Source organism: Oncorhynchus mykiss, chromosome 6 (assembly GCF_057628025.1).
Source record: "Oncorhynchus mykiss isolate SJ-2025 chromosome 6, ASM5762802v1, whole genome shotgun sequence".
NCBI classification, from domain to species: Eukaryota; Metazoa; Chordata; class Actinopteri; order Salmoniformes; family Salmonidae; genus Oncorhynchus; species Oncorhynchus mykiss.
The window spans coordinates 66,655,160-66,680,907 of NC_143027.1; the positions used below are offsets into that span (position 1 = coordinate 66,655,160).

The window sequence follows — 25,748 nt, forward strand, 5'->3', positions numbered from 1 at the left end:
TCAATTAGCCTTTTAAAATGAAAAACTTGGATTAGGGAACACAACGTGCCATTGGAACACAGGAGTGATGGTTGCTGATAATGGGCCTCTGTACGCCTATGTAGATATTCCATTTAAAAAATCAGCCGTTTCCAGCTACAGTAGTCATTTACAACATTAACCAGGACTACACTGTTTTTCTGATCAATTTGATGTTATTTTAATGGACAAAAAAGCAGCTTTTCTTTCAAAAACAAGGACAGTTCTAAGTGACCCCAAACTTTTGAAAGGTAGTGTATACTCCTGTGTGTGTATCCTCTTATCCAGAGAGTTCTATTTATGTGTGTGTGTGTTTTACACTTCCTGAAGTTCTGAGTGAGTAGGTGTACGTAAGGTCTTTCTATCCTATCCTCCAGGCATGTTGGAGGTGATGGGGCCTGGCCTGGCATCGTGCCGCAGTGTGTACCTGCTGTCTCTTGGCACACTGTCTGTGGGCGGCCTGCAGGTCCTGCTCCAGCCTGGCAGCCCTCTGCTCTTGAGCTCCCACCTCCTCCAGCCTGCGCTGGCCCTCCATCCTGGCCTCTGCCTGGAGCTGCCTCCCAGCCTCTTGCAGTCGCAGCACCTCTGCAGCACACACACATGGATGCACACACACGGAGGCACACACAACTACACACACTATGCAGTAAAAAATTAACCCTTTATGTGTTCTATCATAAACACAAAGTTATTGGTTGAGTTGTGTCATGCCCACCACACCTGCCACAGTGTTGTCATTGAGCTGGGTGAGTCTGGACACCTCCTCTCTCAGCTGAGGAACCTCTGACTGGCACTCACTGAGGTCCTGGCTACCCTGGGCACACTGCTCCACGGTCTGGGAGAATGCCTAGACACACACACACACGGACACACATACACCTGTCACACACCTATGACTATGCCTGAGGGGAAGGGGAGGACCGAAGCCCAAGGCTTTCCACATCCTCACCTGAGAGACCCAGCATAGCAATGCCTCCCCCCTCCTCCACCCCCCAGGACATCTCCACACCTGCTCTAGCGCGTTCAGTGAAGCGCCTGCCCCTAATTTGGCATTTCCACCATGATGGCATGAGTATCAGTGTGTGGAGGAAGCATCCTGTGTTAGGGGAGCACCTATCTGACAGGTGTCACATCCAATCTGCACAGACCTACTGATGTTTTAACTATTCAATTAACCAGACAACTGCACTGTGTGGCTGCCATGACATATTTACCTAAGATAAGTTGTGTGTGTGTGTGTGTGAGCGCAGGCAGCTGACAGGTCAACATGTCACTGTCACTCTTCCTCCGGTAGTGTGTGTGTGTATGTGTGTCAGCCATCTCCCCACTGCTCTCAGACCCTATCAAACGTGGTGGAGAAAATACAAGCCAACAGCTTTGAGTGAAATATGTACGTAAACATTAAGTGAAAATAATAAAAGTATAATTCAGCCATGTTGAGGAGGGAAGATCCTGCCATCTTCCCCCTTCATCTCAGACCATTAAAATAACGAGTTGTCACCAGGCTCTGCTTTCACTACCCCCTGACGCTGACACCCGTCAAGACAAATCTAGATTTCATGGCCACTTACAGATGTATAAATAGTCAAACGAGGTGCTCTAACCATCTATAAAACGCAGCTAAAAGGTTGCCAGAAGATGGCGGGCATCGTGGGCCAGCCGGGCTGGGTAATCAATCTGGGCTGAGTCGGAGTGGAGCAGGGAGCGGTGGCTGCGTGCGTTGGGAGTAGGGCAGTAAATCACGTCAGCGCAGCGCGGGCGCTTCTCTGACACGCCAGCCACTCCAGCTGACACTGGGCCTGTTTGACAGCCTGATGGATCGCCCCACTACACTCCATTAAAGGCAAACGGGCATACGCATGCTGACATAACAAACAATTAGTCACCGTGGCCGTTATGGACCTTGGTTGGTGTGGGTCAGGGTCTGTCTGGCGATGGCTGCTCTGACTTCCTGTCTAGGGTCAGTTTAAAGCCAGTGTTGGAATACACAGAACTACAGTGAACTTACTGAACATACAGCAGGACCAAACTTCTAACTATAGTTGATGAGTGAAGTTTTAAAGACAATGACTTTCTCTGGTCACTGTGATTTCACTGGCCACAGTGACAGGTTGTGTTAGCAGGACTCCAGCATGAAGAGGTGAAGTGTTCTGCCCCTACTGTACCTGTTGTAGTTCCTGGATGCGGCAGAGCTGGGAGTCGTAGTCTGAGTCAGAGCGGATGTGACTGGCTCTGTAGACAGAGAAATCAGCTTGGCTCTTCACCACACTCTCCTCCTGTTCCTCCACCTGAGAGAGGCACACAGGTACAAACATAGCGCACAGATATATCTGTTGACAGACCGGTACAGAACCACTGTCATGCGGTTGACTTTAGTAGGTCTCTCCTCCCATTTCCTTCCTGTGTTGTGTAGTTGAGTGTTGCGAGGTAGAGACAGAAGGACTGGCTGGAGCTCTGTGAGACTATGGTTGAAGGGCAGACTGCATGGGGTCCTCCTGTCTGACTGTGGGTGAGGCAGGCCAGGGGTCACTATGAGACTAAGTTTGGGGCTGAGGTGCTGGGTGAGTTCACACTAATGAAACAGAGACAGGCAAACAGAATGTTTCCCCTCAGTCTCCCCCGTCTGCATGCTGTGCTGGGCCTGATGGCTCGTGACTGGAGCACATTCTGCTTCTCACAGATGAGTTGGCCTGTCTGAGGGGCACACACACACACACACGCACACACACACAGTCAAAATGTCCTATTGGGTGTCGGTGGTTTGTCAGGATTACTTTGTGCTGCTGCACTTATAAAACACTTCCAAATGGCCTCTAAGTTTATGAGACTAATATATCTATCTGAATATGGTGTTCCTCTCATTACCCACTGTTGTTATTTTTTGTCTATGTTTTCCAGACAGCCTTCACTACCTCGTGTCTGTAGTGTTCATAAAGCCAGGGCCCGTTACAGGCAGGATGAAGATGGAATGAGAGGTGGTGAAATCAGCTGGTTGTATTGATATCTCACAGCAGACTCAGAGCGATCGGCTCATTAAATGAAATCAGACTCTCTCTCCCTCTCTCTACCTCCCTCTCTCACACAGACATACACACACCCCAGTTTCCAGACAACAAATGTAAACTTAGGAAAGAGGTAAAGAAACATTGGTGTGAAAAAATAACTTGGCAGGAAGTGATCACTTAAAAGTCTGAACCGAGCGGGTGGTGTGTCGCGCTGTGTGCACTAAGGACCCAGCTGAGGATGGGAGAGATCAATACTGTGTGTGTGATTGAGAGCCTCTGTGTTACCAATGGAGCTCTGCTGTGTGGGAGGGGGTGTTGTTAGGGACCCAGGTGGTGGGGTGTGGGGGTAAGAGCTGAAAGTGATGGGAACGGCGCCTCCATTGTTGGCTCACAGAAGGAGGTAAACGCCCAACTGCATCTCAAGCCACCCCCACACCACATAAACGCTGAGCTCCACTGGGCACGGCTGCTATTATTTCAGCCACATATCGCATCCCCAGCATGATTTTCCACTTTGCTTCTTCCGTGCATGGAGCTGTCAACCACCCCGTGTCTCACACACACATGCATGCACACAACCACACACACCCAAACAAGTCCAAACATCAATCCTTCCTCTCTACTGCTCTGCCCATGTAATCCAGTCTTCCCCTCCTCTCTGCTTCCTTCTGCCAGACATTAATGGTGGTGCTCTGTGCTGTGTGCTGTGCTCTGTGCTGTCCAGGGAGCTCACACTGCCTGTGTTTTCTCATTGTGTTTCCTCCTGTATGGGGCCATGAAGCCGATCAATAGGAATCAGTGAAAACACTTCCAGAGGTCCCCAGGCCTCCGACTCCCAGTGTGTTGTACCCTGTCTGACTCCACCCGTTTACAGATCAGCAGCAGAGATGGAGCCTTACCTACAGAGGTGTGGCACGACAACTGACCTGCATGTAGCTTCACTCACCTGAGAGGCCAGTTGGGTATACTACAGTGCTAGTACTACTTGACTGGCTTTGACTTCACCACATGACTGGCACTGTTCTAGGTAGCAGGGGTAGTGAGCAGGACGAGCGGGCCTGACTGTGTAGAGGGAAACCACTGAGTGGACTAGTATGTTAATCTATGTTTGTAGTGGAAAGGGAGTGATTAGCACAGCGTGACCGGGTTTGTCTGTGTCTGTGGACGAGTCTGTCATTGGGAAGCTACATCCCTGTAGATGAGGATCGGCCTGACTGACTGACCTAACTGTTCTGACTGACTGACTGACTGTCCGACCTGTCGTCTCAGTGCGGCGGTGCTGTCTCTCATAGTGCTGATGACCATCTCACACTCCTGGCTGTGTTTGCGGCTGGACTCCAGGTCTCTCTGGGTGTCTCGGAGGTGCTGGCTCAGGGCACCATCCCCGCTCTCCAGCTGGGCACTGTGGGCCTTCAGCTCCCCCCTGCAACACCACCGCCTGGGCACACAGACGCAGCACATGCTCGTCCCGCTCCACCACCTGGGACACAGACACACAGGGACACGCAGGCAGGCACACAAACACACATATACATAAAAAAGGCATGCTATTAACACTCATAAATCAGGCCTAGTGATGTATGCAACTCCTGGCAGCAAGGGTATAAGCAGCAGAGATGAAAAACACAACAATTGGAGAGCTAGAAGGTTCTATCTGCATTTTAGTCTAAATGGAGTTAATGACAGCCTTGTTCTGTTCAATGTTCCCTTTTTTTTTTTTTTTGAATTTTACCCCTTTTTCTCCCCAATTTCGTGGTATCCAATTGTTTAGTAGCTACTATCTTGTCTCATCGCTACAACTCCCGTACGGGCTCGGGAGAGACGAAGGTTGAAAGTCATGCGTCCTCCGATACACAACACAACCAAGCCGCACTGCTTCTTAACACAGTGCGCATCCAACCCGGAAGCCAGCCGCACCAATGCACCGGAGGAAACACCTGGCCACCTTGGCTAGCGCGCACTGCGCCCAGCCCGCCACAGGAGTCGCTGGTGCGCGATGAGACAAGGACACCCCTACCGACCAAGCCCTCCCTAACCCGGGCGACACTAGGCCAATTGTGCGTCGCCCCACGGACCTCCCGGTCGCGGCCGGTTACGACAGAGCCTGGGCGCGAACCCAGGGACTCTGATGGCACAGCTGGCGCTGCAGTACAGCGCCCTTAACCACTGCGCCACCCGGGAGGCTGGTGTTCAATGTTCCCTACCTACAGTGGGGCAAAAAAGTATTTAGTCAGCCACCAATTGTGCAAGTTCTCCCACTTAAAAAGATGAGAGAGGCCTGTAATTTTCATCATAGGTACACTTCAACTATGACAGACAAAATGAGGGAAAACAATCCAGAAAATCACATTGTAGGATTTTTAATGAATTTATTAAATGTATTTATTTAAGTAACTTTAACGCCAACTATCTTAGAAACATCTTCTAGCAGATAGAACCTCTAGCAGATAGAACCTCTAGCAGACAGAAGCTCTAGCAGACAGAACCTCTAGCAAATAGAAGCTCTGGAAAAACTAGAAAAAGCTCCAGTATCAGCTCTTAGTTTTCCTGCAGGGTGAAGATGGCGTGGAGCTGACCTGAGCCCTGGCTTCCTTCAGGTCCTCGTCCTGGGCCTGTAGAGTGCTGTCCTGCTGGGAGATCTTGGTGAGGCAGGCCTGGTACTTGACCCTGTACAGCTCCAGGGACCTGGTCAGGGTCTGCAGCCTTGTCTCTGTGTCCACTGCTCTGCTCTCAGCATCCTGTAGCACAGCCCTCAGCCTAGACAACACATTCTCAGAACACTGTAGTCTACTTCAATATGCCTGTATAATGGCTTACATACACCTGCAACAGGAACAGTACTGAGGGAACTTCACTGCTTATTGAAGTGAAGAGAAATCCATGTTCCTGTCTTTCTGTGTACTGTACTCCTCTCACTCCTCCCACCCACCTCCTCCTCTGCCTACCTGGTCTGTCTCTGGCCGTGCTCCAGGTCAGAGCGGAGGTGCTTCATGGTTGCTCTACACTGCTGCAGCCTGCCCTGGGTCTCCTGTAGCTCAGCCCTCAGGCCCGACACCTCCTCACTGCTCTCCTGCTGAGACCGGACCTCCGCCTGCCACCGCTGCAGCTCCCCGCGCAGAACACACACTGCCCCCTGCTGGTTGTCCCGCTGGAGATAGAAGGGAGTGTCAGTGAGGGAGTGTGTAGGGAGAATGTTTGTGTATGTGTATGTGTATGTTTGTGTGTGTATGCGTGTGTATGTGTTTGTATGTGTGTGTGTATATGTATGTATGTGTGTATGTTTGTTTGTTTGTTTGTATGTATGTACAGTGAGGCAAAAAAGTATTTAGTCAGCCACCAATTATGCAAGTTCTCCCACTTAAAAAGATGAGAGAGGCCTGTAATTTTCATCATAGGAACACATCAACTATGACAGACAAAATGAGATTGTTTTTCTCCAGAAAATCACATTGTAGGATTTTTAATGAATTTATTTGCAAATTATGGTGGAAAATAGGTATTTGGTCACCTACAAACAAGCAAGATTTCTGGCTCTCATAGACCTGTAAATTCTTCTTTAAGAGGCTCATCTGTCCTCCACTCGTTACCTGTATTAATGGCACCTGTTTGAACTTGTTATCGGTATAAAAGACACCTGTCCACAACCTCAAACAGTCACACTCCAAACTCCACTATGGCCAAGACCAAAGAGCTGTCAAAGGACACCAGAAACAAAATTGTAGACCTGCACCAGGCTGGGAAGACTGAATCTGCAATAGGTAAGCAGCTTGGTTTGAAGAAATCAACTGTGGGAGCAATTATTAGGAAATAGAAGACATACAAGACCACTGATAATCTCCCTCAATATGGGGCTCCACGCAAGATTTCACCCCGTGGGGTCAAAATGATCACAAGAACGGTGAGCAAAAATCCCAGAATCACACGGGAGACCTAGTGAATGACCTGCAGAGAGCTGGGACCAAAGTAACAAAGCCTACCATCAGTAACACACTACTAACAAAGTTTATCTCAATACTTTGTTATATACCCTTTGTTGGCAATGACAGAGGTCAAACGTTTGCTGTAGTCTTCACAAGGTTTTCACACACTGTTGCTGGTATTTTGGCCCATTCCTCCATGCAGGGGAATTTTCCCTCATTTTGTCTGTTATAGTTGAAGTGTACCTATGATGAAAATTACAGGCCTCTCTCATCTTTTTAAGTGGGAGAACTTGCACAATTGGTGGCTGACTAAATACTCTTTTGCCCCACTGTATGTATGTGTGTGTACATATGTGTGTGTGTGTGTGTGTGTATATATGTGTGTGTGCGTATGTGTGTATATATGTGTGTGTGTGTGTATATACACATGAGGGGTGTAGGACACACACAGAAAGAACAGACAGATATGATCCAGTACACTCTTTCAGCCTTCCTTCCTCTCCCTGCAGCTCCACCGAGGCACTTTAATGACACCAGCTCTACATTACATTACTACACTCCAGAGTACAATATCCCAGATGGGATAATATTAGTTTTCCCCTGGCTGATGATACATTACAAAAATAAGGAGCAGTGTAACAGATGGCTCTCAGGGTAAAAATAATAAATCCCAGACTTGTAACATGGCTGGGAGACACGCACCCACACCCACAAAACACTTCTGTGATTCATCTACTCCTTCGTTCTTACTGACTTCTAAGCTAGGAGTAAGAGAGAGAGAGAGAGGAAGAGAGAAACATTAGTTTGCATTTAACTTACAAACATCATTAAGACCCCAGTGCTAATTGTGTTCTTTTAAATGAGTTAAATCTGATGACTCCATTAGAGACTCCATTGATGTCTCCCAGGAAAGGAGGGAGGGAGGAAGTGACAGGATGGACTGAGGCAGTCTGTGACATCACAAACCGTGTAGACACACAAATGTGGAGGTAAAAGATACATGCAGACAAAAGAGGACAGATGAAGAGGATAAATATAATAATAATAATAGTGAGAGAGAGAGAGAGAGAGAGGCAAGAGAGAGAGAGAGAGAAAGAGAGAGAGAGAGCGAGAGAGAGAGAGAGAGGCAAGAGAGAGAGAGAGAGAGAGACTAATCCATAATACTGCCTGCCTGCCTGCCTGGCCTGCTGCATACATTACTGCATCAATCAGTGCTAAGCTGCAGTGTAATTTTCTAACTCCCTATTTCTCTCCCAACCTCATCACACAGACAACACCCCATGGCTATTTTTGATTAGATTCATAGCTATAGAGAGGGAGAGAGGAGGTGAGGGAAGGGGGGGGAGGGTGTTTATAGAGCAGCCTCTCTCCCTCTCCCTCACCCTCTCTCGCAGCTCAACCACTGATTAATTTCCAACTAGATCGCTTGGCTAGCAGTATTATTAGCATAACATTTCCATGGATCAGGCCCTGCAATAAAACCCTTTCATCAAGTCGCTTGTCAGACATAACATTTCAAATCTCATTTTGTTTCTAATATAATTTTCTTACTGGGTGTGTGTGGAAGGTAGCGGGAGCTGGGAAAATGGACAGTGGGGGGGGGTGGGGGTGGAGGGTTGTTATGCAGAAGATAAACGGAGTCATCAATCAAAATTAAAAGAGCTCTGGGTTGAGAAGGAGGCGTTGGGTGTTAACCATGGCCGCTTCGACACACACACACACACACACACTGGGCCCCCCGCCCAAGGTCAGTGCTTTCAGGGGCTGTCTGTCTGTAGAGTGGACAGAGGCTGAACTCTCCGCTAAAGACAAAAGAACAGTCTGACCATCTTATCTTGTGACTGTGGCAGAACAGAATGGCAGGCAGACATGCAGCAGGAGCTCTGTCACCAGGTCCACAAACTCAAAAAACGCCTTTCACGTCACAACGTGACAGCACAGGCATTGAATAACGATAAACCTTGCCTTGATTACAAAATGGTCAAAGCTGTCACTATTACAACCCCCTGCCCTAGTCCCACACTGTACCATTAATTATGAAAAATACCACAGCGGGGGGAGGAGGAGGGATGGGGATTTCATTTGAATAAGGATACAGAATCAATGCAATTGAATCAATCTTAGCTAATTAAAATAAATCTATATTGTGAAACAATCAAGGTGCATAAACAAGATTCAAATAAATGAAGGAACTGTGCCAAGAGGCTGCCCACTTCTAATTAAATGATACTAATTGGAATTCCACGGCTGTGTGCTGTGCTGTGTGTTTGTTGTTGGCATGGAGAGAAAGAGAGAGGGATCGCTGACTGCCCACTCCTTTGTCTCTGCTGCTTCTCCTCAACAGCACACATTACTGCACACAGCCACACCATGGGTCATTTCTCATAGTCTGTGTATACAGTGACCTCCATAAGTATTGGGACAGTGACATTTTTAGTTGTTTTGGCATTGTACTCCAGCACTTATGGATTTCCATCCATATCGGGTGAACTGTTTTAGAAATTATAGTACTTTTTGTATATAGCCCCCCATATTCCTAGCATGCTATGATTACATCAAGCTTGCAACTCTACAAACGGCATTTCTTTAAAACCTGGAAGTTTTGGTAAAGTTACCAGGATTTTACAACCCTATATGGGGATGAGAGGGTTAGACATGCTGTAATATGGAGGGATGAGAGGGATAGGAGGGATGAGGGTTAGACATATTGTAATAGGAGGGATGAGAGGGTAAGACATACTGTAATAGGAGGGATGAGAGGGTTAGACATGCTGTAATATGGAGGGATGAGAGGGTTAAACATACTGTAATAGGAGGGATGAGAAGGTTAGACATACTGTAATAGGAGGGATGAGAGGGTTAGACATACTGTAATAGGAGGGATGAGAGGGTTAGACAAACTGTGATAGGAGGGATGAGAAGGTTAGACATACTGTATGTACAGTTGAAGTCAGAAGGATTGAGGTCATTGCTTTGTGATGGTCACACCAATACCTTGACTTTGTTGTCCTTAAGCCATTTTGCCACAACTTTGGAAGTATGCTTGGGGTCATTGTTCATTTGGAAGACCCATTTGCGACCAAGCTTTAACTTCCTGACTGATGTCTTGAGATGTTGCTTCAATATATCCACATAATAATCCTGCCTCATGATGCCATCTATTTTGTGGAGTTCCCTCCTGAAGCGAAGCACCCCCACAACATGTTGGGATGGTGTTCTTCGGCTTGCAAGCCTCCCCCTTTTTCCTCCAAACATAACAATGTTCATTATGGCCAAACAGTTCTATTTTTGTTTCATCAGACCAGAGTCATTTCTCCAAAAAGTATGATCCTTGTCCACATGTGCAGTTGAAAACCGTAGTCTGACTTTTTTTTATGGTGGTTTTAGAGCAGTGGCTTCTTCCTTGCTGAGCGGCCTTTCAGGTTATGTCGATATAGGACTCATTTTACTGTGGATATAGATATTTTTGAACCTGTTTCTACCAGCATCTTCACAAGGTCCTTTGCTGTTGTTCTGGGATTAATTTGCATTTTCGCACCAAAGTACGTTCATCTCTAGGAGACAGAACGCGTCTCCTTCCTGAGCGGAATGATGGCTGCATGGTCCCATGGTGTTTATACTTGCGTACTATTGTTTGTACAGATGAACGTGGTACCTTCAGGCGTTTGGAAATTGCTCCCAAGGATGAACCAGACTTGTGGAGGTCTACCATTTTTTTTCTGAGGTCTTGGCTGATTTCTTTTGATTTTCCCATGATGTCAAGCAAAGAAGCACTGAGTTTGAAGGTAGGCCTTGAAATACATCCACAGGTACACCTCCAGTTGACTCAAATTATATCAATTAGACTATCAGAAGCCTCTGACATGATTTTCTGGAATTTTCCAAGCTGTTGAAAAGCATAGTCAACTTAGTGTATGTAAACTTCTGACCCACTGGAATTGTGATCTGGTAAATTATTATTGAATTGATCTGTCTGTAAACAATTGTTGGAAAAATGACTTGTGTCATGCACAAAGTAGATGTCCTAACCGACTTGCCAGAACTATCGTTTATTAACAAGACATTTGTGGAGTGGTTGAAAAACAAGTTTTAATGACTCCAACCTAAGTCTATGTAAATTTCCGTGATATGTGTGACTGCATACTGTACATGCCCTGAGGTGGTGTAGAAACGTGTGAGTGCCAAGTGTATGTAGATTATGGTGTGTACATATTGTATAGTTTATATAGATTAAGGTGTGTGTATATATATTGTATAGTTTATATAGATTAAGGTGTGTGCATATTGTATAGTTTATATAGATTAAGGTGTGTGTATACATATTGTATAGTTTATATAGATTAAGGTGTGTGCATACATATTGTATAGTTTATATAGATTATGGTGTATACATATTGTATAGTTTATATAGATTAAGGTGTGTGTATACATATTGTATAGTTTATATAGATTAAGGTGTGTGCATACATATTGTATAGTTTATATAGATTATGGTGTATACATATTGTATAGTTTATATAGATTAAGGTGTGTGTATACATATTGTATAGTTTATATAGATTAAGGTGTGTGTATACATATTGTATAGTTTATATAGATTAAGGTGTGTGCATACATATTGTATAGTTTATATAGATGATGGTGTATACATATTGTATAGTTTATATAGATTAAGGTGTGTGTATACATATTGTATAGTTTATATAGATTAAGGTGTGTGTATATATATATTGTATAGTTTATATAGATTATGGTGTATACATATTGTATAGTTTATATAGATTAAGGTGTGTGTATACATATTGTATAGTTTATATAGATTAAGGTGTGTGCATACATATTGTATAGTTTATATAGATTATGGTGTATACATATTGTATAGTTTATATAGATTAAGGTGTGTGCATACATATTGTATAGTTTATATAGATTATGGTGTATACATATTGTATAGTTTATATAGATTAAGGTGTGTGTATATATATTGTATAGTTTCTGCAGCTATATAATAAAGCCCATCATTATAAAGATCATAATTTCAGTAGCTACTGTACACAATGTTGCATAAAAAACATGAGTGTCACTAAGGATGTGTGTGTGTGTGTGTGTGTGTGTGTATAGCTGACCTGTGTGAGCAGACTGACCCTCTCCTGCTGTAGCTGGCCAGTTGTCTGTAGTTGTGCCTCCATGTCCTCCTCTCTCTGACTCAGGCTGCCCTGGAGACAGCTCACCTCCTTCTGCAGTTTCTGCATCTCCTCTCCAAGGGCCTGCTCCTGCTGAGCCTGCACTGACAGCTACACACACACACACACACACACGCACACGCACACACACACAGACACACAGACAGACACACAGACAGATAGACACACACAACATACATATTATTTAATGTTCAGTGAAACATTATCCCTTATCAGGAAACAATTGCTGCATGTGTGGGCGCAAGTGTGAAATTGAACAAAATCCCAGTCCATATAATTAAAGAAACCGGTGCTGTGAGCAGACAAGAAGAGAAGGAAGGGGAGCATGGAGACAACCAGAGACAACCACAAAACCACTGTGTTCTCCTCTATTCTGCTTGTAGTCAGACCTGTAGAGCTTGTTGTCTGGAGAAGTGGAATCTGATTCCCTGTAATATATGTGGATATTACCCTGTTTCCCCCCTAACCATCGCCCCCTCCAGCAGCAAGTTTCGGAGGTAGTAGGCTAAAAGAATGATAAACTCAACCCCCTCTCCACCCCTCCTCTCCCATCCCCACCCCACCTCTCAACCCGACCCATCCCATCTCTCTCTCTCTCTCGTTCTCTCTCTACCCCAGTCCCTCTCTTCACCCGTCTGCTCAGATTAAATGACATCTCCCTGTGAGTCTCAGGAAACGCCAAGTAAAGCAATTACTAATAAGCCTGATGTCCCCCCTTCCCTTTATGTAGGGGGTGGGGGGGGGGGGGCATGTGCCCTTCAGCAAAAATGAATTTTCCAATTGCAGTTAGTTCTGCCATGAATAAATAAACAAATGAATAATTGAGAGGGCAACATAAATAAATAACATCACAAACATTTCACTGGCACTCATAAGTATTCTGCAGATAACTTGGGCTGCATGCTAATGATAAAAACAGTAGATGTAGCAGGTTCCCAATGCATTATTCACCGCTCTCCTCCAACCCAAAATTAAATAAATAAAAATCTTTCAAGGAAGTCAAAACATCCTCTCAGCATTGAAGTGACAGGCCTGTCCCATTTATAACACAAGGACACTCTGGCAAACAAATATCTGACCAGTCAGAGAGAGAGGAATAAATAAACCAGCACAACACAGCGTACGGCCATTGACAGATCCTCCACAAGTTCTCCTTCAAGAAGAAAACTCTGAAATAACACAGAGGGTACATGGGACACAGTCAGGTGTCTTTTCTAAGTCCCATGGTACAGGGCTGGCTGGACACTAACAAGGTCACCATGTCCTTGAGCTTTCTTCTCAGTGATATACTGGGGGGGGGGGGGGGGGGGGTCTGTGCCCCTGGGAATTCTGCTGGATTTGAGTTGAACTAGCCTCTCCATATACCGACAGCACTAGGACTCGTCTTCGAAGGCTGTAGGGACTAGGCAGGTCTGTACAACCACGTCCTTGTCCTTGTTGACTAATTCAAAAGAGATGCGTTAGATCTCAGGCCTCACCTCATCCTGAGCTGATTTCAGGTGTTCCTGGATAAAGACATTTTGTATTCGACATCCATTATGAAACATCCTGATACAAGGCCATGGCATTTCTGATTGCCTGTTTGTGAGCTGACCAGCTAAGGGGCATCAAAACAAGGGTTGGTTAGATGAGGGAGAGGAGACAGATGGAGGAGAGATGGAGTAGAGATGTTGAGTGATGTTAAGGCCAGTACCTTGTGCTGTGCAGCCTTGTGTTTCTCAGTGAGCAGGTCCAGGTCATGGCTCAGGTCCAGGTCCAGGTCATGGCTCAGGTCCAGATCATGGCTCAGGTCCTGGTTCTCTGTCACCTGAGAAGCCAGTCTTTCCCTCTGTTTCCCCCACCTCACGCAGCTCCTCCCTCAGCCTGCCCACCCCAGCCTCCTCCTGGACCAGCTACACACAGACAGAGAAATAGTATGGGTCTAACAGAAGAGAAGCTAATAAAAGAGACTAGCAGAGGTACAGTATATGGATAAATCTATAGACTATTTTAGAATATTATGTACGAGTGACTTTCTATCAAGGTTCAAGTACCTGGGCATAGCAGGTGGTATACTGCTGCTGTAGTTGGACCAGATCAGCTCTGATCTCAGCCAGTCTGTGGCACGTGTCATTCCATTGTCATAAACATGTCAACACATGGCTCTTAATGGGTCAAATGAAACGTATTTTCTTACCTGCTTTCCCTCTCTCTTTTACATGACCTCAGCTCGGCAGTAACTTGCTACAGTGCATCTTGGGAGGAGAGCAGTTGTTGGCGGAGAACACGGGCGTCTTCTTCATGGTCCTGCAGCTTCACTCTGAGAGCCACGACTATCTCCTCCTTCTGGGCAAGCTGCGGGACAGGAGGGAACGTAACACACTGAAGAACACATCAAGGACAGGACAGAGAACATGCTGATTGTACAGTAATAGCTATGTGGAAAGCACTTTCCTGTTCAAATCACAGGCATCATTTGCATTCAGCAAGGAGCAAAAAAGTTCAAATCAAAAATATTTACTGTTGTTCTCTATGTTCCGTCTTACTGGGATACAGGAAAACAATGACAAAGAGCGTGATGGTTTTAGTTCCATCCTATAGACACACATAATAACACATAAAGAGGTAAAAGTCCAACAAACCATTTAATGGTAGCAACACTCACAATTGTACATTAGAAAAGAACACAATATATATATAGACGTTCTGTCCAGTTAGTTTCCCATTTGGACAAAAAACATGTCCTAGATAAGCAAGACAATTTTTCCTGTTTTAGGGAAATGAGTTTTTCTGCTAGCTACATCCCTCCATTCCACTGCAAATTGGAGAATTTATACAGAATTTATAACAGTTCTGCTGCTGTTATTGAGCTTCTGTGAAATTGTTGTGGATTACACATAATTATTGATAAAGCAGCTTTCTCTCTCTGTTTTTGTTGCCCAAATCTGTTAAAATATGATCAGACTCCACATTGGTACCCGAGTAATGAAAACACACGGCTATAGTGATAGTGTTATTTTGTCGTGAGTAATCATACGCATGAGAGACAGAGAGAGGCTGACTGGGATGAGGCAATTAACAACAACACTGATACTGGAAACATGTGGAATGGGTGAGTGGGCTGGGGAGGAGAGGGCTGGCTGTAGACTGGGGTATCTAAAGAGTGGCTGAGGATTCCAACCCCAACGCAGGCAGACAGACAGACAGACACAGGAGTATGAGCAGACAGACAGACAGACAGACACAGGAGTATGATCAGAAAGACAGACAGACAGACAGACAGACAGACAGACAGACAGACAGACAGACAGACAGACAGACAGACAGACAGACAGACAGACCGACAGACACAGGAGTATGATCAGACAGACAGACAGACAGACAGACAGACAGACAGACAGACAGACACAGGAGTATGAGCAGGCAGACAGACAGACAGACAGACAGACAGACAGACAGACAGACAGACAGACAGACACAGGAGTATGAGCAGACAGACAGACAGACAGACAGACAGACAGACAGACAGACAGACAGACAGACAGACAGACAGACAGACAGACACAGGAGTATGATCAGACTGACAGACAGACAGACAGACAGACAGACAGACAGACAGACAGACAGACAGACAGACAGACAGACAGACACAGGAGTATGATCAGACTGAGAACCACAAGGTCAGTCTGAGGTTCAACACACATGCTTTCACAGAGTGCTGTGCCTTCCAATGAGCACAGGCCTCACTCTGAAACAGAGGAGCCTTATTTCCACATAGAACATTCTGATTGTGATAGGGTTATGGCTGAGTGATTTTCAGTTGACCTACAGGAGTTATTCCTAACAGAGGTAGTTAACTGAGTTATAATGTCCCTTTTATCACAAGAAACAATAAAAGGACAAGAAAGAAACACATCAGTAAAGAAAATATATATCCTTTCTCCTCTCTGTGAGGCTAATTTCCACAGAGCCCATTAAGGAGCGTCATTAACCTGCCTGCTAAGCACAAAATGGTAATTAAAACCACAGGGGTCATATGCATTTTAACACGGCCGTGCACTTGAAAGCGAGGAGTGGGAAACAAATCTAATTTCTTGTACATGTCTGCAGATTGCAGCCTAACGTGGAGCTCAGCTTAATTAGACCCCAGTGACCTGATGTGATGGAGCCTGACCGGGCCCTCACTACACACACACTGCAGCCACACCAACCCTGCTCCCTCCTTCCGACCCCCACAGCTCCTAGAACCCTTCCACCTCCCCAGGCCTAGACTCCCTTCCACCTCTCCCCTCTTCTTCCTACCCGTCCCTCGACCCCCCCACACACCCTCAACCCTGCTCCCTGTACCTCCCCAGCCCCAGCCACTCACCTGTCCTGTAGGCCCTCCAGGCTGTGCTGCAGCTCCTGCCTCTGGGCCCCCAGACTGTGGGTCTTCTCCTCCTGTAGTCTCAGGCTTCTGATGGCCGTGTCCCTGGCCCTCTGCACCTCCTCAAGCCCAGCCTCCCTCAGCCTCAGTCCCTCTGAGACAGCATGGTAGCGGTCCCTCCACTCCCACAGCTCCCTGTCCTGCTGGGCACTCTCCTCCCACAGCTCCCTGTCTCGCTGGGCACTCTCCTCCCACAGCTCCCTGTCCCGCTGGGCACTCTCCTCCCACAGCTCCCTGTCCCGCTGGGCACTCTCCTCCCACAGCTCCCTGTCCCGCTGGGCACTCTCCTCCCACAGCTCCCTGTCCCGCTGGGCACTCTCCTCCCACAGCTCCCTGTCCCGCTGGGCACTCTCCTCCCACAGCTCCCTGTCCTGCTGGGCACTCTCCTCCCACAGCTCCCTGTCCCGCTGGGCACTCTCCTCCCACAGCTCCCTGTCCCGCTGGGCACTCTCCTCCCACAGCTCCCTGTCCTGCTGGGCACTCTCCTCCCACAGCTCCCTGTCCTGCTGGGCACTCTCCTCCCACAGCTCCCTGTCCCGCTGGGCACTCTCCTCCCACAGCTCCCTCTCCCGCTGGGCACTCTCCTCCCACAGCTCCCTGTCCTGCTGGGCACTCTCCTCCCACAGCTCCCTGTCCTGCTGGGCACTCTCCTCCCACAGCTCCCTGTCCTGCTGGGCACTCTCCTCCCACAGCTCCCTGTCCCGCTGGGCACTCTCCTCCCACAGCTCCCTGTCCTGCTGGGCACTCTCCTCCCACAGCTCCCTGTCCCGCTGGGCACTCTCCTCCCACAGCTCCCTGTCCTGCTGGGCACTCTCCTCCCACAGCTCCCTGTCCTGCTGGGCACTCTCCTCCCACAGCTCCCTGTCCTGCTGGGCACTCTCCTCCCACAGCTCCCTGTCCTGCTGGGCACTCTCCTCCCACAGCTCCCTGTCCCGCTGGGCACTCTCCTCCCACAGCTCCCTGTCCTGCTGGGCACTCTCCTCCCACAGCTCCCTGTCCTGCTGGGCACTCTCCTCCCACAGCTCCCTGTCCTGCTGGGCACTCTCCTCCCACAGCTCCCTGTCCCGCTGGGCACTCTCCTCCCACAGCTCCCTGTCCCGCTGGGCACTCTCCTCCCACAGCTCCCTGTTCTGCTGGGCACTCTCCTCCCACAGCTCCCTGTCCTGCTGGGCACTCTCCTCCCACAGCTCCCTGTCCCGCTGGGCACTCTCCTCCCACAGCTCCCTGTCCCGCTGGGCACTCTCCTCCCACAGCTCCCTGTCCTGCTGGGCACTCTCCTCCCACAGCTCCCTGTCCTGCTGGGCACTCTCCTCCCACAGCTCCCTGTCCCGCTGGGCACTCTCCTCCCACAGCTCCCTGTCCCGCTGGGCACTCTCCTCCCACAGCTCCCTGTTCTGCTGGGCACTCTCCTCCCACAGCTCCCTGTCCTGCTGGGCACTCTCCTCCCACAGCTCCCTGTCCCGCTGGGCACTCTCCTCCCACAGCTCCCTGTCCCGCTGGGCACTCTCCTCCCACAGCTCCCTGTCCCGCTGGGCACTCTCCTCCCACAGCTCCCTGTCCCGCTGGGCACTCTCCTCCCACAGCTCCCTGTCCTGCTGGGCACTCTCCTCCCACAGCTCCCTGTCCCGCTGGGCACTCTCCTCCCACAGCTCCCTGTCCTGCTGGGCACTCTCCTCCCACAGCTCCCTGTCCTGCTGGGCACTCTCCTCCCACAGCTCCCTGTCCTGCTGGGCACTCTCCTCCCACAGCTCCCTGTCCCGCTGGGCACTCTCCTCCCACAGCTCCCTGTCCCGCTGGGCACTCTCCTCCCACAGCTCCCTGTTCTGCTGGGCACTCTCCTCCCACAGCTCCCTGTCCTGCTGGGCACTCTCCTCCCACAGCTCCCTGTCCCGCTGGGCACTCTCCTCCCACAGCTCCCTGTCCTGCTGGGCACTCTCCTCCCACAGCTCCCTGTCCCGCTGGGCACTCTCCTCCCACAGCTCCCTGTCCCGCTGGGCACTCTCCTCCCACAGCTCCCTGTCCCGCTGGGCACTCTCCTCCCACAGCTCCCTGTCTCGCTGGGCACTCTCCTCCCACAGCTCCCTGTCCCGCTGGGCACTCTCCTCCCACAGCTCCCTGTCCTGCTGGGCACTCTCCTCCCACAGCTCCCTGTCCCGCTGGGCACTCTCCTCCCACAGCTCCCTGTCCCGCTGGGCACTCTCCTCCCACAGCTCCCTGTCCTGCTGGGCACTCTCCTCCCACAGCTCCCTGTCCCGCTGGGCACTCTCCTCCCACAGCTCCCTGTCCCGCTGGGCACTCTCCTCCCACAGCTCCCTGTCCCGCTGGGCACTCTCCTCCCACAGCTCCCTGTCCCGCTGGGCACTCTCCTCCCACAGCTCCCTGTTCTGCTGGGCACTCTCCTCCCACAGCTCCCTGTCCTGCTGGGCACTCTCCTCCCACAGCTCCCTGTCCCGCTGGGCACTCTCCTCCCACAGCTCCCTGTCCCGCTGGGCACTCTCCTCCCACAGCTCCCTGTCCCGCTGGGCACTCTCCTCCCACAGCTCCCTGTCCCGCTGGGCACTCTCCTCCCACAGCTCCCTGTCCCGCTGGGCACTCTCCTCCCACAGCTCCCTGTCTCGCTGGGCACTCTCCTCCCACAGCTCCCTGTCCCGCTGGGCACTCTCCTCCCACAGCTCCCTGTCCTGCTGGGCACTCTCCTCCCACAGCTCCCTGTCCCGCTGGGCACTCTCCTCCCACAGCTCCCTGTCCCGCTGGGCACTCTCCTCCCACAGCTCCCTGTCCTGCTGGGCACTCTCCTCCCACAGCTCCCTGTCCCGCTGGGCACTCTCCTCCCACAGCTCCCTGTCCCGCTGGGCACTCTCCTCCCACAGCTCCCTGTCCCGCTGGGCACTCTCCTCCCACAGCTCCCTGTCCCGCTGGGCACTCTCCTCCCACAGCTCCTGACCCACCCCGTCTGCCTGGCTCTGCAGCCACACAGCCTGCACATCACTCTCCCTCACCTGCACATAGACACACAGTCCCAGTCAGTTATATCACCAAATAGACATCTTCAGTCATTCATATCAGTCAGGAGACATCTAGTAACACAACTCACAAACACTCAGAACACACACATTAACGGTCAAGGACATAGTACAGACACTCATGTAAACACGTCCGACGCTCGTCATCACAGTGACTGCTGTGGCACAGAGCAGACTGTCCCTCCTGTCACAGCTAGTTCCCAGGATGTTAAAACAACACATCTATAACAGCCCTAGTGAGTTTCCACTAAAACCCACTGAAAGAGCAGGACTATTCTTTATGAACTGACAAACTCACACAGTAACAGGATCAGCACATAAAAGTCCATGCGAATGAAACAAACGAGTGTTAGCGGGGTGTGAATAAACACTGTGGCGCGCACCTCTACAGACCCTTCTATCAATCAACCTGTCTGCACTTTGTTTTGAGAGTAATCTTGTCCAACCACCAGAGAAGCACTCAGCAGTTAGTGGAGCTTGGCTGTGCTTTGAAGGCCGTGGTTTATTGCGGTCCCAGAGCACAGTGAGGCCGCGCTGTAAAAACACGCAGGCCCAGCGCTCGACACTCGTCCGGGGTTACTCACCTCACACAGGGATCTAGCGCAGACCTGCAGACCACCTAAAACGCCCGTCTGACCCTTTTCTATTTCTCTCTTGTTCCCTCTCTCCCTCTACAGATTATCACTCCTTCTGTCCCAGGTCTTCCCTCTGCTCTGTCCCAGGTCTTCCCTCTGCTCTGTCCCAGGTCTTCCCTCTGCTCTGTCCCAGGTCTTCCCTCTGCTCTGTCCCAGGTCTTCCCTCTGCTCTGTCCCAGGTCTTCCCTCTGCTCTGTCCCAGGTCTTCCCTCTGCTCTGTCCCAGGTCTTCCCTCTGCTCTGTCCCAGGTCTTCTCTCTGCTCTGTCCCAGGTCTTCACTCTGCTCTGTCCCAGGTCTTCTCTCTGCTCTGTCCCAGGTCTTCCCTCTGCTCTGTCCCAGGTCTTCCCTCTGCTCTGTCACAGGTCTTCCCTCTGCTCTGTCCCAGGTCTTCCCTCTGCTCTGTCCCAGGTCTTCCCTCTGCTCTGTCCCACTTTCACCCACTACCTCCCTGTGGCTCTATTGACTGGGACAGGTGCCTGTCAGAGCCCTCATTAGTGTGGGCTGCCAAGGCCATGCCCAGTAGACTTGTGCATACACGCAGACACACACACACCACACCAATCCCTGGGAACGCTCCTGACCCACTCTTTGGCCTTTAAGGGCCGACCAAAAGCCTCATTACACGTCGGCTCCCACTGCTTAAGAGGCGAATGTGAAGTTGAAGGGTTGAAAGCAGGCGTTAGAAGATGCCCACTCTGTGTCAGTCAGTCAGGAACCTCACAACACAGCAGTGTGAGAGGAGAGGGTTTGTTAAGCAGCATTGTGTGTCATCCTGTTCGGGGGAAGCACAAAGGTGTCAGCCAGAGCCCAGAGCCCAGAGCCCAGAGCCCAGAGCCACAGACCTTGTCCTTGAGCTGATGCTGCTCGTCTCTCAGCCTCTTCAGCTCCTCTTCTCTACCACAAAGCTGAGGAGAAACACAGACAACATGTTAAGTACATAGAGTGGGAGGTTACACAGAAGGGCTGTTATACAGTGCCTTGCGAAAGTATTCGGCCCCCTTGAACTTTGCGACCTTTTGCCACATTTCAGGCTTCAAACATAAAGATATAAAACTGTATTTTTTTGTGAAGAATCAACAACAAGTGGGACACAATCATGAAGTGGAAAGACATGTATTGGATATTTAAAACTTTTTTAACAAATCAAAAACTGAAAAATTGGGCGTGCAAAATTATTCAGCCCCTTTACTTTCAGTGCAGCAAACTCTCTCCAGAAGTTCAGTGAGGATCTCTGAATGATCCAATGTTGACCTAAATGACTAATGATGATAAATACAATCCACCTGTGTGTAATCAAGTCTCCGTATAAATGCACCTGCACTGTGATAGTCTCAGAGGTCCGTTAAAAGCGCAGAGAGCATCATGAAGAACAAGGAACACACCAGGCAGGTCCGAGATACTGTTGTGAAGAATTTTAAAGCCGGATTTGGATACAAAAATATTTCCCAAGCTTTAAACATCCCAAGGAGCACTGTGCAAGCGATAATATTGAAATGGAAGGAGTATCAGACCACTGCAAATCTACCAAGACCTGGCCGTCCCTCTAAACTTTCAGCTCATACAAGGAGAAGACTGATCAGAGATGCAGCCAAGAGGCCCATGATCACTCTGGATGAACTGCAGAGATCTACAGCTGAGGTGGGAGACTCTGTCCATAGGGCAACAATCAGTCGTATATTGCACAAATCTGGCCTTTATGGAAGAGTGGCAAGAAGAAAGACATTTCTTAAAGATATCCATAAAAAGTGTTGTTTAAAGTTTGCCACAAGCCACCTGGGAGACACACCAAACATGTGGAAGAAGGTGCTCTGGTCAGATGAAACCAAAATTGAACTTTTTGGCAACAATGCAAAACGTTATGTTTGCCGTAAAAGCAACACAGCTCATCACCCTGAACACACCATGCCCACTGTCAAACATGGTGGTGGCAGCATCATGGTTTGGGCCTGCTTTTCTTCAGCAGGGACAGGGAAGATGGTTAAAATTGATGGGAAGATGGATGGAGCCAAATACAGGACCATTCTGGAAGAAAACCTGATGGAGTCTGCAAAAGACCTGAGACTGGGACGGAGATTTGTCTTCCAACAAGACAATGATCCAAAACATAAAGCAAAATCTACAATGGAATGGTTCAAAAATAAACATATCCAGGTGTTAGAATGGCCAAGTCAAAGTCCAGACCTGAATCCAATCGAGAATCTGTGGAAAGAACTGAAAACTGCTGTTCACAAATGCTCTCCATCCAACCTCACTGAGCTCGAGTTGTTTTGCAAGGAGGAATGGGAAAAAATGTCAGTCTCTCGATGTGCAAAACTGATAGAGACATACCCCAAGCGACTTACAGCTGTAATCGCAGCAAAAGGTGGCGCTACAAAGTATTAACTTAAGGGGGCTGAATAATTTTGCACGCCCAATTTTTCAGTTTTTGATTTGTTAAAAAAGTTTGAAATATCCAATAAATGTCGTTCCACTTCATGATTGTGTCCCACTTGGTGCCGATTCTTCACAAAAAAAATCAGTTTTATATCTTTATGTTTGAAGCCTGAAATGTGGCAAAAGGTCGCAAAGTTCAAGGGGGCCGAATACTTTCGCAAGGCACTGTAACAAGCACATTATTAAAGGCCCAATGCAGCCAATTTATATCAATATCAAATCAGCTCTGAATAACAATTAAGTACCTTACTGTAATAGTTTTCCATTAAAATGATCAAAAAGAAACAAAAATAGCTTTTTACCCAAAAACAATTTCTCAAGCAAGAATTTTGCTAGGACTGTCTGGGAGTGGTCTGAGTGGGGAGGGGGAACTGAAAACTAGCTGTTATTGGCAGAGAGGTTTGGAACTCCTTGTTATTGACCTATTAACTAATTTACCACCTGGTGATGTCACCAAGAAAGCCAAAACTCCACCCATGCAAAACCTGGAGATTAGAAGGTATTGTGTAGATTGTATTTCCAACCAGAATGAGGAAATAACAATGATCACATTTACAGAGTTTTCACACATTTACAGTGTTAATTTCATCAACTGTTGCACAACATGAAACAAAAAACTGAATTTTGACTGTACTGGGACTTTAATAGCGTTCACATTCTCAATAGTGCTAAGTCTCCTGGCATTCAACAACAGGTCTAGGCCAGTCCAGATGAATAACTAATGCTGTTATCTAGTCCTACTGAGTGGTTGTACCCCTTACCCCCCTCTCTCTCCTCAATAGACCTGGAGTGAAAAGCATCTGAAATCTTAATAAAACAAAGTGCCTCTCCTTTCTTTCTTTGACCTCTTCAGGAATACCTCTTTAAATATTTAAATATTAAGAGAGAACAGCAAAAACTTACGGCAGGAGTAGAAAGTGCTGAAATATTGAAGGGGTGCTGTGGCTGGGCAGTTTGGGAGCGGTAATGCAGGGAACGAGGGAGGGCAGGGGCGAGGCATTGCGGGGGCGAGGAAGGCCGGGAACGAGGGAGGGCAGGGGCTAGAGGGGCCAGTGGGCGAGGGAGGGCGGGAACGAGGGAGGGCAGGGGCTAGAGGGGCCCGTGGGCGAGGAAGGGCGGTAACGAGGGAGGGGGGGGGGGGGGGGGGATGGCAGGGGCGAGGGTGTGTGTAGGAGAAGAGTGGGAAGCGACAGCGATAGACCTGACTACCGGGACGGGAGAGGCTGACGCAGGTACCTCAGACCCCTGGGGCCCCCGGGCTTTATTAACAGTGGCCCCTGGCAGGGAGGTGACATTCAGCTGTACTGGAACTCTGGCAGTTAGGGAAATTAAGCCGTACTGAGTGGAGGCCTTAGAGAGCGCTTTATGGTAAACAGCAGATATTGAGCAAGGAAAGACTTGCCTGATGGAAATGAAATCTTCAGAAACTTCTTAAGTGATAGTTCAATCTGAGTGTGAACATCTTGAGAGTCGGAGGGCAGAGAATGGCACATGAACCCAGTCTGGGTGGGATTGCTCTTATAGAGGTGACCTCTCTTCTTTCAGATCCAAGGAGGATGACATCACTCTTGACCTCTTCTCTCGCAACACAAATACCCTGTATCTGAATGCAACATTCCTGCCCCAAGGACACAAATAGGTAATGTTTTCTCCCTGCACTTGGAATGAAAAGAGCTTTAACCCATGCCTTGAAGGTAGCACAGTTGAGCCTCATCTTAAAGCAGACATATTTTTTTCCCTCAATAGCTCAGGGTCGGCAGTGTCAAGGCACATAGCCCCACAGCAGTTGCAGTCTTTTGTGGAGCCTCTCTTTGAGCTCAGTGAAAGGAAGGGATGTGCAGTCCAGTCAGGCAGTATAAAGAATCACAACTTATTGAGCAGTTGAAGGTACTTGAAGGTACACACATGTTTATATGAGTGGGGTTACTGTTCTTCATTGAGCAAAGGAAGGTTGTTATAGACAGCGTGTGTGTTTTTCAAGATTTATGTTTTAATGTCACATGCACAAGTACAGTGAAATGCCTTTCTTGTAAGCTCTGTGTGTGTGTGTGTGTGTGTGTGTGTGTGAGGTGTGTTACTGATGCTGTCAATAGACAAAGCACTCAATTACCTTTTTTTGCATCTCCTGTCTCCCATTCTTCAGTCTGTCCACCTCCCTCTGCAGCTCACCAAACAGCTCTTCCTTCTGCTGCTGTGCCTGCCTCTGCTCAAAACACACAAATGCCCACACACACACGCACACACCCGGAGGGCAGAGGTGAGGCACACATGGGAGAGGGAAGTGTCTGTTTTTAAAGGTGTCAGCGGATATCTTTGCATTATGCATATCACACCTCTGAAATGATCCATTAGCAGGTTAGAGCGTGAGAGCTGCTAAATCAGCTGACAGGACACTACGCCAGCACAGACAATATCCTCTACTTTCACTGCCAAATGAGAGGGAGTGTTTGTCCCTACGGAGCAGAGAGAGGGTCGCTGAGCCAGAGAGGAGCACTTTCTCCAGGCCTCTGTCCCTGTAGGACCAGGCCCCCTCTGCTGTCCCCAGAGAAAGAATGAGACGCGAGAGAAACACAGACAGACACAGAGAGAGAGAGAGAGAGAGAGAGAGAGAGAGAGAGAGAGAGAGAGAGAGAGAGAGAGAGAGAGAGAGAGAGAGAGAGAGAAAGAGAGGCAAGAGAGAGAGAGGGACATTGGAGAGAAAGAGAACACTCAGCCTCTCCTCAACACCCCCTTGCACATCCAGACACTGATTTATAATTTTAATATCTCTAATTTCCACAGCAGCGGCCGCTTTCCAAATGTCATTTTCCAATTTATGTCAAACCGTGTGACCATTTTTCTTAATACGGCTTATGACAAGCCTGGTCGCCAGGCGGATATGCAATTCAGATTGAGTGTTTTACAGGGGCGGGAGCCAACAGGCTGGGGTGTTTGTGTGTTTATCTTTATCAGTGCCCGTTCAATATTTTTGAGGGGGGAGACCGAGAGCGCCATACACAAGGGAAAATGTGGTTTTACGGGGAGGAAATGGCTGCAGGGAACAAAATAATAATTCTGTCATAAATCGAATAATTACAGTTACCATAATAAGAATTATGATGGCG

At 48.7% G+C, this 25,748-nt stretch overlaps 1 protein-coding gene across 1 annotated transcript in view; it reads right to left on the reverse strand.

Annotated features, from left to right (window-relative positions):
• Positions 1–25,748, reverse strand: part of LOC110526396 (uncharacterized) — a 183,659-nt gene that overhangs the window by 1,632 nt on the left and 156,279 nt on the right. The window contains 16 exon segments of the mRNA XM_090239453.1: positions 446–603; positions 739–865; positions 2,184–2,306; positions 4,281–4,445; positions 4,447–4,503; positions 5,600–5,780; positions 5,969–6,171; positions 12,070–12,237; positions 13,841–13,975; positions 14,181–14,244; positions 14,375–14,481; positions 14,673–14,721; positions 16,496–16,646; positions 19,443–19,551; positions 21,054–21,116; positions 24,755–24,847. Coding sequence (XP_090095579.1) covers positions 446–603; positions 739–865; positions 2,184–2,306; positions 4,281–4,445; positions 4,447–4,503; positions 5,600–5,780; positions 5,969–6,171; positions 12,070–12,237; positions 13,841–13,975; positions 14,181–14,244; positions 14,375–14,481; positions 14,673–14,721; positions 16,496–16,646; positions 19,443–19,551; positions 21,054–21,116; positions 24,755–24,847 — 1,953 coding nt within the window.